We start from the raw sequence: 15,505 nt of genomic DNA on the forward strand, positions 1-15,505 counted from the left end.
AAAGTATTCAACATTTTTTGTACTTAAGTATTGCAAGTAGTTTATTTCAAAATTTACTACTCAAGTACTGAAAGTAAAAGTACAAGTATTGTGTAATGTAGTTATTAAAGAAAGCAGTCAAAATACACTAATTGTTTTGTTTATTTTAAATATCTTTTTTGGGGTACTTAAGCAGAACGAAAAGAAACATGGCTTATGATACTGTTTTTCTCTGTAAATAGTTTCTATGGTACAAGAGCTCACATCGTCAGGCCCTTTTACCAGAAAATGCCTTCACTGATGAGATAATTCAGCATGTTCACTTACATACATACTCTCTCTCTCTCTCTCTCTCTCTCTCACACACTCACACACACACACACACACACACACACACACACCGCCCTGCACACACCTAAATGTACACTCTCTCCCCACTCTCACACATTCATACACTCTCACACACACAGTTCTCTCTCTATCTCCCTCTCCCTCACACACACATTTTTGTGAATTGTGGGGACATTACATAGGTTGCAATTGTTTTTACACTCTCTCTTACACACACACACACACTGTTGTTTTCTCTTACTCACACATTATTCACTCTCACTCACACACACACAAAGACACACTCACACTTTGGGAGTTTTGAAGTTTGATTGGTTAATACCACAATAAACAGGAGTTCTGTCTTCTGGAAGCACTCGTGAAACTAAACTAAACAAGCAAACTAAATCCTGCTTCACAAATTCACTTGATTTTGATTTTATTGTAAAAAAACAGGAAAATGTGTATATTACTGTGTTAAATGAAAATCTGAAATATTTTATGGCTTATGGCTATGATTTAGTAATAATTGTTATTTATTTTTATCATGTTTTTAATGAAATTGGTCTTACAGTTCATATTTTCTGTAGTATATTTATTAATTCTGGTACTTTTACCATAAACCAACATCTCAACCATTTGGTAGAGGCTGATATTTTAGAAATAATGTGATGTGTTGAATAAAAATGCACTGATTGTGTTAACTAGCGACATTAGGAGTTAAGAAATGCAATCAAAAAATTTCTATTGCTTTTGTCTTGGTGTGACAGTTAAAGGGTTTTTTGTAATAAAATTTTGTCCTTTAATACAGCAGTCAGATATACGAACTGTGCCCTTAATTTGACCTGCTCAAAGAAAACACTCTTCCTGGATGTATCAAACAAAACTCAAGCACAGAAGACAGCACGAGCATTTACAGCTAATAAACTCATGTCAATATTATCCCGCCTGCTTTTTGAGCGCTGACAGGCGGGTCTTACACGGCTATGATTGGTTATTGTCCTCAACAGAAAGGGCTTTAGAAATATAAGCGCTGTTCACCCATGGCGGGAAGAATACGCGATTATCACAGGTAATAGACACAGTAGAGAAAACTTAATTGCACATGAGGCATGTCTGGATCCACAGCTTTAACTGCTAAGAAGAGAGGAAAAGTTACCTTACAAACTGGCCAGCGGGTCAAATGTCCAAAGTGAGAGAGCGAGAGATAGGCAGAGGTGTATTTTTACAACATTTCTCCCTAATAGTAAACTAGCGGCTGATATGCTGTGCCGCCTCGCACTCGCGCCTCCGTCCTTCGCCATAGTATTGCGACATCGCGCATAGGAGATAAATGACGTCATCACGTAATAACCGGGTATGACCTATTACTGAACTGATATCAATCATTTTGACACCCCTAGTAACGAGTAACGATGCAGCACATAAAAAATCTATCGGAGTAAAAGTATTAAACTCATGGAAAATATATACTTAAGTAAAAGTGGAAGTAGGAGAAAAAAATAATACTCCAGTAAAGTACAGATACTGCCTTTTAGTACTTAAGTACAGTAGTGAAGTAGTTCTACTTCGTTACTATACATCTCTGGTTGTAACCCATTGGGTTAATATATGGACAAACCCAACCAATTGTATTATTTTTTAATTTAATTTAAATACTATAGAAAAGATTAAGAAAAGAATCAGCAGTAGGATTTGTCCACATTTGACCCGACACAACATTTTTAGAGTGTGCATATTCGCTTATTTATTTAATATATCCATTCATTAAGCTCAGAATAAATTAATTAAAACTAATTAAATAAAATGTATAGTTCCCATTTACATATTAAACAACCAGGAGCAAATCTCAAACAACTTGGATTTAAATCACATTAAACATCAATAATACCTAATAACATTTAAAAGGGACACACTGACAAACACATTTTTAAATCAAGGCTGATTGTGATGGTTTAGTTTTAGGGGATGTGTAAATTATAAAAGTAATTTACCCTCTATGGAATGCTGGGTTACTTTAAACCAATGGGTCAAATATGTAAACCAATGTAGGGTTAATTTCTTTCTTTCTATTTAAATTACACTTTTTAACACTACGAATGTGTATTTTTCATGTTGGACCCAGCATTGTGTTAAAACAACCCAGCATTTTTAGGAGTGTGGGTGTATTTTGTTGCTTTACCCCCTTTTAAAAATAAAGCAGCATCTTCCAACTTTCACACATTATTACAGCAATATATAGCCTATATAAAATATATTTAAACATGAATAATGCCGAACATATACTCAAATAAAAACGAGAAGTGACTTTAACCCAACGCTGAGTCAAATATCAAACCCAATCGTTCGGTTAAAATGTAAATGTATTATAATCATTATTAATTCATTCATTTTCTTTTCGGTTTAGTCTTTTGATTAAGGGGTCGCCACAGCGGATTGAACCGCCAAATTATCCAGCATACGTGTCACGCAGCGGATGCCATTGCAGTTTACACCACGGCCAATTTAGCTTATTCAGTACCCCTATAGCCTACATCCACACAGAAATGCCAACTGACCCAGCCGAGACTCGAACCAGCGACCTTCTTGCCTTGACGCCCACTGTAATTATTATTAATTTAATTAAAAAACACAAAACATATTAAGTTAGATTGGTTAATATTTGTCCCAATGCTGGGTTAAAATAAAAATCACGTTATTTTTCAGAGGTTTATGTTTATTTTAATGTATTTGAGAACAGATTGATGTTCATTTTTAAGCAGTGTCAAGCCAGAGAATTGCTTTCAAATTATAATAGCAATAACCAATGCATTTAGAAATAAATAAATAAATAAATAAATAAATAAATACACTGTGTGATTGTGCTAAATCTGAAGAGATGCAAGTTCAGATAATTAGAAAATGCAAACAATAACAATAGACGAGCTTTCTGTAACTCAACAGTGAGCTTGATAAACGTGTCCCGATATTGAGTTTAAAAACTAATCACACGTTATATTTTAGAGATTTTAGACTGGAATGATAATGTTTATGATATTTTAATGTATCTGAAAACAGATTAATGTGCATTTTAAGCAGTGTCAAGCTAGAGAAATGCTTTTAATATTTACAATAGCTAATGCATGTGTAAATAAATGCAGGTCGCCGATACATTTGAAGAGATCATTAGAAAATACACAATAACAATAAAGGAGTTCTGCAGGATTTCAGCTGCTGCTTTAGCATGTTTCACTCAGGCCTTGATCTCAGTATGAAGGAATGAAAAACAGCCCCTGCTCTCCGACTGAGGCCAAACACACACACACACACACACACACACACACACACACACACACACACACACACACACACACACACACACACACACACACACACACACACACACACACACACACACACACACACACACACACACACACACACGCGCGCCTTTTATGAATGTTTAAACACACCAACAAAATAATACGGTTTCCTTCACACACGACCTGGTGATTAAAATCACTCCTCGCTGTTTTACACGACTGATACACCGTTATTTGAAGCACTCACTGCACTGCACTGCTGTACAAACGCTTTGACGTCCAGTGTTATTTGCGCATGTGCCAAAAAAGGACATTTCGTCAGATTTCACTCCGTTATTCATGTCTGCATTTAAATTCATGCATCCATAATCATTTAAAATTACGATTATCGCGAAACCAACAAATGCTTTTGGCTGTTTTATAAGAAAATATTTTGTTTATGTAAAGGTCGGAACAAGAAGAAATGCAAGAAAGAAGGATGGATAGATAGATAGAAAGATAGATAGATAGATTGATAGATAGATAGATAGATAGATAGATAGATAGATAGATAGATAGATAGATAGATAGATAGATAGATAGATAGATAGATAGATAGAAAACTAAATAATAAACAAAGATCGAAAAATAGAAAGACCGAATAAAGAAAGAAAAGAAATAAACAACAAATAAAAAAGAAAGGAAGGATAAACAAATAAAGAACAAACAAAGAAAGACAGAAAGGCAAGTGAAAATGGTAACATTAGTATTGTAGCATATTCACAGTAATTATTAAAGACTTTATCATCTACTAAACATTAAATAAAATAGCCCCATGCAGGTATTTCACAAGGAATTATTTGTCTGAATATGCTAGCACCAAAACAAATACTTAGCTATATAATCTGATCAGAAATTAAACCATGTTTTTTAATTACACCTATCAATTTCCATGTAAACACCATGATTAGATTGAATCCATTTGTCCACAGATGCTTCATCAGATTAACGGGACCTATATTTCTTCGCGGATTATTTTCCCTGGATGAATCGTTTGTTCGCAGGAGGAGATTAAAGAAATCATTTCAGGCGTGCTTTTGCTTTTCTTACTGTCCTAAACGCGTCAAGTTTAGAGTAAAAAGATGTGTACACACTTCTGGGTTGTAAAATACAATTGGTTCAAATGTGCACGAAAGTGCTGAAATTACACTAAAGTTTTTTTTGCATAGTAATTATTTAAATAACATAATAATAAACCAATGTTGGATTAGTCCATATTTGACTGAAACACACTAGCTTTTTTTAGAGTGACATCTAATAATCTGTATAATAGCGTGCACTCTAGAAAATGCTAAAACAACCATATATCCTCCCTCTATCTGTCAATCTCTTTCTCATCACCCAAAAGACAATCTTAATCAAAACAGTTTATTGAAGGCAAATAAAAATAAGTGCTGGTTTGACAATCCAATTTGTGGAAAAAAAATAAAAGAATCAAAATCACAATGGTCCCAAACAATCGCTCTGTTTAAAACAACACATGAACTCCCGATCAAAGCAGTTTTATTTATATATATATTTATAGCGTCTTAAATCGAATCTAATGATTTCACAAGTTTAAACACGAGCTGCAGTCCGGAGGATTAAGCCACTGAGGTCTACACGGTACTCTGTAAAATCTGTTCAGAGGTCTGTTTCTGGATAGTTGTGTTTTCCTTTTATTTACGGCTGTGAATTGCATTACGGGACTTTTATTGACATTTTGGTACATTTTAATTATATGATGTATTAGAAATACCATATAACGAAATAAGACTGTAAAATATCAGAAAATACTACAGTTTAACCTATTCACTGAAAAAAGTGTTGCATGCAGAACTGTTGCAAACAATTTATTTGTGTTGAATTTAAACAAATTAAACTGAATAAGTTTCAACTTAATTTGTTTGTTTAAATTCAACACAATTAAATTGTTTACAACCACTTAACGTAAAAAATATTGAGTAAATCCAAGGAATCATCTATGAATAATTTTTTTTTCAGCGTAATAAACACTGGAAAATATATATTTTTACTTGTTTAAACTACTTAATTAAAATGAGCTTAAACAACACAATTCTTGAGATTTCATTTGGAACAACTTAATTTGTTCATGTTAAATCCACATACATTTGTTAAAAGTGTTAAGTTAACTTAATCGATTTGTGTTGGGACAACATGAATGAATTGTGAGGAACCCTGCACTACAACACCAACCCACACATCACTTTATAGTTTAAAATGCAACATTTTTGGAAATTGTCAAGTTTAAAACTTGTTGGAAGAAACATCAAGATGCCCTAATGCAATTCAAAAGCATAAATAAACGGAGGAAAACACATAAAACAATCACAAAAGCACGGAAAACTGCTAATTTGCGTGTAGTGCATGTTCACTGTGTCCAGCAACAAAAAAGTTACCCTGTTTACCTTGAACGATCGACAGACAAACAAAGTTCGTAAATATCCTCGAAATGAGGTTCAAATGTCAATCCGCGAGTGCAGCGCGGAGCTCTTGGCCTCATGCTCCCAGTACGAGTAGAGCTCCGCCGGCTGCCGGGAGCAGGTGAACTGCAGAGCGGCCGCGCTGTTGGACGGAGCCGCCGACTGCTGCTGGTGCTGCGGCTGCTGGTGGTGGCCCATCCCGCCGTACGAGTTCATCATGTTCGGCAGCCCCATGGCTTGCATTCGGCTGTACGGGTTATACGAAGGGGTCGACAGTGCTTTCATTGCGCCCATGTTGCCATTGGGCATCTGGCAGGACGCGTAGCTCATGGCCGGCGGAGGAGGCTGCGGGAGCGGCCAGCTGCTGTTCATGAAGCCCGACTGGAGGTACTTCGGCGCGGGGAGATACCCGGTGTACGCGTCGCCCCCAAACAAACTCTTCCCAGCTTGGAAGTGAGCCGCGGGCGGTCGAAACGGCCGCTTCATCCGCCTCCTCCTTCGGTAGTTCCCCTTCTCGAACATATCCTCGCAGGCCGGGTCCAGGGTCCAGTAGTTGCCCTTGCGCTCCCCGCCGCCCTCCCGGGGCACTTTAATGAAGCACTCGTTGAGACTCAAGTTGTGTCGGATGCTGTTCTGCCAGCCTTTTTTATTCTTCTCGTAAAATGGGAACTTGGTGATGATGTACTGGTAGATGCCGGATAGAGTGAGCCTCTTCTCGGTGCTCTCCCGGATGGCCATGGCGATCAGGGCCACGTATGAGTAGGGCGGCTTCTGCGCCGGGTCGGTCTTCTCGGAGCCCGGCTCCTGGAGCGGCTCGTCCTCCTTCTTCACCGCGTTGGTGTCGTGCACCATGAGAGCCATTGCGTCATCATCTAAGCTATGGTAAGATGCCATCGCTTTAAAAACACAAGCAAACAACACGTCAAAACAAACACGCACACACACACAGAGAGGTTTATTCTGTAAAGCGCGACGCACCTGATTTGAGCTCCTCCGGTCACCGCGGATCCATCAGTGGAGATAAACCGGAGAAACACCGCGGGAATAAGAGCTCGTGCTCCGCGTAGCGAGGGCTCGAACTGCGCGCTGGAGATCTCGGTGTCGTTTAAACTCGAAGGTTCTTCTGGAAGATCTCGCAAGTTTTTTTCCGTCCAGTGAAAGGCGAAACTCTGCTGTCGTCAGACTGATGATGATGATGATGATGATGATGAGAGCCGCGGATTCCGCTTTCGTCACTTCTCTCTTCTATTTTGCCACCGAAATAACAACTTTATCATGTAATGCGATGAAAGACGCAGATATTTAGCACTTTATGTTGATGTTTTTCCTTACAACAGTCCAAAACAATCCGTAATTATCATGAATTTATGTTTTGCATTTGCAGAACAGACTCGCATTGTTTGTTTTATTTGAAGAGGGATTGCTTTGTTGTATAGAGCAATGTTATGTATTTGATTAAAATATAGTACACAATAATTACACTTCTAAAAAATGCTGGGTTGGGGTAATTCATAAGGCATTCTTCAACGTTAGATCTTAAATAAAAATGTAATGCCTTAATTGACTAATATAATTAATAAATACTGCATCGTATTACACTGTAAAATAAGATGGGTTGTTTAAACCCAGGGAAGGCTGAGTAAAATATGGACAAACCCAAACGTTGCATTAATTTTTTTTTTTAATTAAATTGAAATGACACCTTTTTTAACCCAAAAGCTGGGTTGATCCAAATATTACTCGAGTATTTTTGGGTTAAAACAACCCCGCATTATTTGCAGTGACGCGATGCAGTATTAATTAACTGCATTAGTCAATAAAGGCATACATTTGTTATTTAAGATCTAGCTATTTTGACGAATAGGTTTTAAAACCAAAAGCTGAGTTTATTAATGAAATTATATGCGTTTATTATAGCCTAACTAAAATGAAGAATAGCAAGCCGACTTTTAGGTTTACGTGCATCGCACGTGCATTCATATATGGTAATTCGGGTATGTCGATGTTTAACCCGTTTACCTTTATACCTAAATAAAAGCGAGAATGTAGATTATCAATACCTTATTTCATAAACCATTTATTGCATAATTTTTTTATACAGCTGGATTTATCCTGCAGTTTTGATTTATTATCAAATGTTTTCATTTATCCATTAGCGGAGGGTTACTTTATTAATTGTTACACATGTTTAGTTATAACTAATTGTAGATATTAATCTCTAAGCTCAAAGCAGTTTAGTCTAAGCGGAATATATCTTATTTCACACACACACACACACACACACACACACACACACACACACACACACACACACACACACACACACACACACACACACACACACACACACACACACACACACACACACACACACAGGTGTAGCAGCTGTGTGTTGTGTTTGTCATCAGCATCTCTCGGCTCCTTCACGCCTCTGGAACTGAACAGAATGAAAGGCTTGTTTTGCTGTTTAGTGGAAACTAAAGGAGATGTCGAGCTCATTTTACTCGCGTTTTCACTCGCATTACACTTTAAATACGTTTGCTTTCTCATAATACACAATCTCGTAAATGTATTAACGACATACTTGTTATCAATTAATGTATTGTGTGTTAGATCAAAATAAAGCAGATAGTAATACTCTGATAATTCATGTAACATCAAAATAGTGATGTTAAATACAAATTAATATTACAAATAACACAATTAAAACTGTATTTAAATGACTTTTCTACTGTATCTACTGACCGAATTTAATTAGTAAGTAATTTAATCACTTGACTCTATGTGGGGCAGCTGCAACACTTTCGTTCAGTTCCTCAGAGACAATTTGTGCAAACCCAAAATGTTAATATAATAAACCCAAACCTATATTGGACACCCACACACATTGCTATAATATGTGCACATTATATGCAGAATTTAAACTTGAATTAAGCAGGATGGTTGCAACAACCCACAGCAGGGACAGTTGCAACATTCAATAAAATGTAATATTAAAAATAATTCTAAAACATCAGGCTTTATTTAATCTTTCTGGGTAAACAGACTAAATGTAAATTGTTAAATTGCCCATATAAATACACTCTCAGAGAAAAATGGTGCAATGTTAAATCCCTTGTCACTGGGTCAGTATGTTTTTATGGGACAGAATACCTCCAGGCTCTTATAACTTTTCTTTAAATAAATAAAAAAATACAAAAAATGTAATGTTTTCTTTTTATTTGTATTTAGTCTTTTAGCCTTTACAAACAGATATATATATATATAGACATAGTTCATGGGGGTTAGCTTAACCAATGTGATCGACAGAAAGTTATCAGTTTTTTTTTGTATAAGCTGAATATTTAACAATCAAAATAATACCAAAATCCACATCGTAAAAAACAGACAAAGAATAATAATTACACATTTGTACCGTTGCAGTTGTACCTTTAAGCACATGATTTGTGTAGTTTACAATACCTATAGCTTTATGTTTTACCAGTTGTTTTGTTTTATAGAACTAAATAATTCATGTTCACGAGTTTCTTTAAACACATGCTTGTAAATGATGATTCATGATTTAATATAAGAATTTTTCATAAATCACTTTGCCTTTCCAGTGATTTTTATTTATATAGATATTTAATAAAGGAGTTGTCCAACACTTGTAGCGTTAATATGAGAACAATTATTAAATTTCAGATGTACCATAAAAGATACAGAACAGTATCATAAGAGGTCTTTTTCTGTGCTTTGTAACTTTTACAAAACTACAAAACTATTCCTCAATGAACATTATCAGTACTTTTTTATTCTGAAAGCGTACAGACTATTAGAACAACAAGCAACAATCACATATCAGGCCTAAAAACTGAACAAATATATACAATTACTGAAAATCTAGACTGAAGCTTTACTAAACTTTGAAATTAATTTAAAAAATCAAGGAATTCTTTTATTAAATTAAATTACATTGGAACTGTGATCAAATTAAAAGTGTACAGTGGTAATATGGCACGCTTTTAAATTAATTTTGGCATTGGGGACAGTTGCAGATCTGAATAAACCGTCTATGCTGTAGGGAGACACAACAGCTTTAAGGCTTGATAGCTATACCTAGTAAAAGCCAAGAAAACATCGATTTAAATTATGCAAATGAATAATGTTTCACAAAAACTGTATAATAAACATTCTGAACATTAAATCAATTACTTTTTTTTTTTTTTACCTAAAATGAGTACTGAAGGAATGGTCACATATGGCTGATTCCTCTCAGATTGAGGAAGGGTTTAATCATCACTACAGCTCATTCCTAAAACAGAGGCATTAGTCTTGCTGCAGCCATCCCCACTCTCCCTATACTGAACATCCTTATGAATCTGCATTGACTATAGAAAACTATTCAATGTTCAAATTTGAGTCAAAAAGGGGCTTATTAAACGTTTATTACAATATTTTAAGGATTTTAACATGACATTCTTTAGTTAACAAACAGAGTTACTGAAAATAAAACATTACATGCATTAAAAAACATTAAATATTTCAATGCAATCACACTGTTTCATGCATTATTAATTTCTGACTCGATTCTAATTGTTGTTAAGCATGTGCAATCTAAATACATTTTACCTCTTTAGTTTAATAATATACTTATTATGCTCAATATACTTGCATTGCACAATCTGCTGCTCTGCATTGATTTATGCAGAACTGTTGAATCTATTTACAGTCTTTAAGGCAAGTAAAGTATAATTAACTCATAATAATGAAGCATAACCCCTTTGCTTTTCAGTGGATCTGTAATTTACAGTAACTCATTACTCCAAACACTCTCCCATATCACTCCTGCAAATATTATATTATTCTTCATGTGTGTATGTATATTTCCTGACTGACTGTCATGACTCTGTGATGCAAACCGGTACGAATGCATCGCAGGAACATCCAGCACTTTAGATGAGATGCAGCATTGCAGTATACAGACTGATCAGATGCTGGAGAAAGCAGATATTAATACCCAGATAATAAATATAACATTATCATAATAGTGTTAGCAAAAACACATTTACATCTTGTAAACACATTTAATTACTCATTAAGTAATTGAATCACTTGACTCAGCACTGAAAATCCTTAAGATCTGCATGGACTATAGAAATGAAACTATTTTATGTAGAAATTTGAGTAAAACACGAGCTCATTAAAATATTTTAAGCATTTTAACATGAAATTCTTTAGTAAACAAACAGATTTACTCTGCAAAAAATAAAAATAAAACATTACATGCATTAAAAACCTTAAATATTTCAATGCAATCACACTATTATTTCATGCATTATTAATTTCTGACTCATTCATTGTTAAGCATGTGCAATCTAAATAAATGTAACATCTTTAGTTTAATAATATAATTATTATGCTCAATATATTTGCATTACACATTTCTCCACTTCTATGAATTGATTTATACAGAATTGTTGAAGTTATTTACAGCATTTAAGGCAAGAACAGTATATTTAACTAATAATAATGAATCATAACCCCTTACTTTGCTTTTTCAGTGGATCTGTAAAGACTCTGTGATGCAAACCAGTACAAATGCACCGCAGGAACATCCAGCACTTTAGATGAGATGCAGCACTGAAGTACAGGCGTTTATATCCTGATCAGATGCTGGAGAAAGCAGATATTAATACCCAGACAATTAATATAACATTATCATAATAGTGTTGGTAAAAAAGAAGGAAATGACACAATTAAAACTGTATTTAAACGACTTTTCTATCTAGTATATGTATTTAATTACTCATTGGGTAATGTAATCACTTGACTCAGCACTGAAAATGCTTAAAATCTGCATAGACTATAGAAATAAAACTATTCAATGTAGAAATTTGAGTAAAACTTGGGCTTATTAAAAGTTTATTCAAATATTGTAAGCATTTTAACATGACATTCTTTAGTTAACAGAGTTGCTCTGCAAAACTAAAAATATAACATTAGATGCATTAAAAACGTTAAATATTTCAATGCAATCACACTGTTTCATACATTATTAATTCCTGACTCATTCATTGTTGATTAAGCATGTGCAATCTAAATAAATGTAGCCTCTTTAGTTTAATAATATAACTATTATGCTCAATATATTTGCATTACACATTTCCTCTGCTTCTCTAAACTGATTTATACAGAACTGTTGAAGTTATTTACAGTCTTTAAGGTAAGTAAAGTATAATTAACTAATAATAATGAAGCATACGCCCTTTGCTTTTCAGTGGATCTGTAATTTACAGTAACTCATTACTCCAAACACTCTCCCATATCACTCCTGCAAATATTATATTATTCTTTATGTGTGTATGTATGTTTCCTGACTGACTGTCATGACTCTGTGATGCAAACTGCAGGAACATCCAGCGCTTTAGATGAGATGCAGCATTGCAGTATATAGACTGATCAGATGCTGGAGAAACACAGCAGGATTATATTTGAAATAGACTGTGGCACATATAAGGGAAAAACTCTGCAAACTTCCTGCCAAACTCTTTGAAATGAGGATGTTTATGGTTCAAAGTGCAAGAATGCAGATGGACTGAAGCTGCGGGTCAGTGGAACACACACACACACATAAAACACACACACGTACACGCACACACAGACTCACGAACATCATACACTATGACACCTGAACTAAATCAGTATCTCACACACACACACACACACACACACACACACACACACACACACACACACACACACACACACACACTGCACGTTAGTGGAATATACACACACACATGCAAATACACACTCACAAACAACATCATACACACCAACACCTGAACTAAATCATAACTGTGCACACACTTAAACGGTCATAGGGTCATACACGCTGAAGCTGCGGGTTAGTGGTATATACACACACACACACACACACACACACACACACACACACACAAGCTCACAAACATCAACATCATACACAATGACACCTGAATGAAATCAATATCTCTCACACACACACACACACACTTGAACTGTCAATATCACACACACTGAAGCTGCGCGTTAGTGGAATACACACACACACACACACACACACACACACACATGCAAATACACACTCACAAACATCAACATCATACACAACAACACCTGAACTAAATCAATAACACACACACACACACACACACACACACACACACGCATACACACTTCTGCAAGGTGTTGAGCAAAATGAAAACCTTTAACACAAACCGGCTGGAGAAAAATATAAACAATGAGGATCACTGACCATCTGCAGATCCCTGATACTATTACTATTACTAAACTGGTTAATTAATGGGTGCTAATACACACTGCTGTGTGTGTCATATAACAATCACATCAACCAAACAGAAACTCAGTGTACTAGTGAACACATTAATGCATCTGCAACTCTTTAAGGAATGCTCTGTCTTATTAACTACAGTGAACTGACAAACTGTACTAAATAATGCAGTGTACTATAGTTTTTACTACAGTAAACAATGTTTTATTGTAGTAGAATATACCCTATAGAACTACACTTTTGGGTCATTTGTTTATATTACAATAGCCTTGTGTTACCATAGCAACTGCAGAATTACCACAACAAAACTGTAAAACAACTGTAGAATCACAACAAAAGATCAATTACTATAGTCGTGGCTACCGAAGCAACTATGAAATCACTACAAAGTAAATACTAAGTCGTTGTTACCAAGGCAACTATAGAATCACTACAAAAGATCAATTACTACAGTCACAGCGTTACTAGTATAGTTGATGCATTACCATAACAACAGTAGAATCACAACAAAAGATCAATTACTATAGTCGTTGCTACCAATAGCAACGACTTCTAATATAGTCATTGTGTTACTAGTATAGTAGTTGTTCCCATAGCAACTATGAAATCATCACAAAAAATCTATTACTATAGTCATTGTTACCATAGCAACCATGGAATTACCACAAAACATCAATTACGATTCTTTTACCATAGAAACTATAGAATCACCACAAAAGATAAACTAATACAGTCATTGTGTTACCATAGCAACTATGGAAGCACAACAAAACATCAATTATTAGTCACTGTTCCCATAGCAGCTATAAAACTGCCAAAAAAGATCTATTACTATAGTTGTTGTATTACTAGGGTTAGGGTTAGTTTATGCATTACCATAGCAACTGTATAATCACAACAAAAGATCAAGAACTACAGTCGTTACCAAAGCAACTACTTAATCACCATAAAAAGTCCATTACTATAGTCACTGTGTTACTACTATAGTCGTTGTTGTTACCATAACAACTATAAAATCACCACAAAACATCAATTATTACAGTCATTGTTACCATAACAACTATAGAATTACCACAAAAGATCTATTACTATAGTCATGTTAATAGTACAGCTGATGTGTTACAACAAAAGAAAAATAACTATTGTTGTCGGTACCATGGCAACTGTGAAACCACCACAGAATATCAATTACTACAGTCTTTGTTACCATAGCAACTATATAATCATTACAAAAGATAAATTAATGTACTTATTGTGTTACAGGTATAGTAGTTGTTACCATAGCAACTATAGAATCACTACAAAAGATCTATTGCTATAGTCGTTGTTACAAGTATAGTTGATGTGTTACCATAACAACTGTAGAATCACGACAAAAGATTGATAACTATAGTCGTTGTTACCATAGCAACTACAGAATCACAACAAAAAGTTCTATTATAGTCTTTTGCCCCTTTCACACAGTGATACCGGTAAATATCCGGAAAATTTCCGGAACGACTTTACCAGTATATTCAAAAAAGCGCTGTTCACACAGGCGAGGACGTTACGGAAATTTTCCGGAAAAGAGCATTCACACATCCATTCCAAAATACGGGTAAATTCTGACATCATTCACCACAAATGAGCTTTAAACGGCTGTGCTTGTGTTTGTAAACATTTGACTAAATTACAAACTCTGTGGATGATCAATATTGTGAACAACTTTCGCAGGATCACTTTCGCATGTCGAGATGTTCATAATATGTGTGTGTGCAGGCGCTCACAGGCTGTTTCACAGGCACACGAACGTAAACAAACAACGGCTTATCATAAGTATCTCATCGATGATTATTTACACAGTTGGCATTAAGAAGAACATATAAACGTGATCTGACTATCTTCTAGCGGCTAAATGTGTCTGGAAAAATATTCAAAGGCTTTTATTCTCACAAACCGCGCGGACGTAAATGCGTCTGACTGTTGTGATTGGCTAAAGCAGACGTCTCACGTCAGCAGGTTCTAGACGTGCACGCGCTTATTACGGTAATCTTCCTTCTGCATTCACACAGCGCAGCATTCCGGCAAATTGCCGGTAATCTTACAACTTCTCTTTCCGGAAAATAGCCAGAACGAAT

General features: G+C 35.3%; 1 protein-coding gene across 10 annotated transcripts in view; it reads right to left on the minus strand.

The window, feature by feature from the left end:
- Positions 1-5,004: 5,004 nt before the first annotated feature.
- foxl2b (forkhead box L2b) overlaps positions 5,005-15,505 on the minus strand; it is a 73,953-nt gene continuing 63,452 nt past the window's right edge. For 3 of the 10 annotated variants that reach the window (XM_087238582.1, XM_087238586.1, XM_087238584.1), the window contains 3 exons: positions 11,604-11,728; positions 7,052-7,318; positions 5,005-6,969 (listed from right to left, as the gene is read on the minus strand). In XM_087238582.1, the coding sequence (XP_087094708.1) occupies positions 6,110-6,967 (858 nt within the window). In that variant the 5' untranslated portion in view covers positions 6,968-6,969; positions 7,052-7,318; positions 11,604-11,728 and the 3' untranslated portion in view covers positions 5,005-6,109. 10 annotated transcript variants of the gene reach the window in all.

Source organism: Danio rerio, chromosome 2 (genome assembly GCF_052040795.2).
Source record: "Danio rerio strain M-AB ecotype USA chromosome 2, GRCz13ab, whole genome shotgun sequence".
In the NCBI taxonomy this organism is placed as follows: domain Eukaryota; kingdom Metazoa; phylum Chordata; class Actinopteri; order Cypriniformes; family Danionidae; genus Danio; species Danio rerio.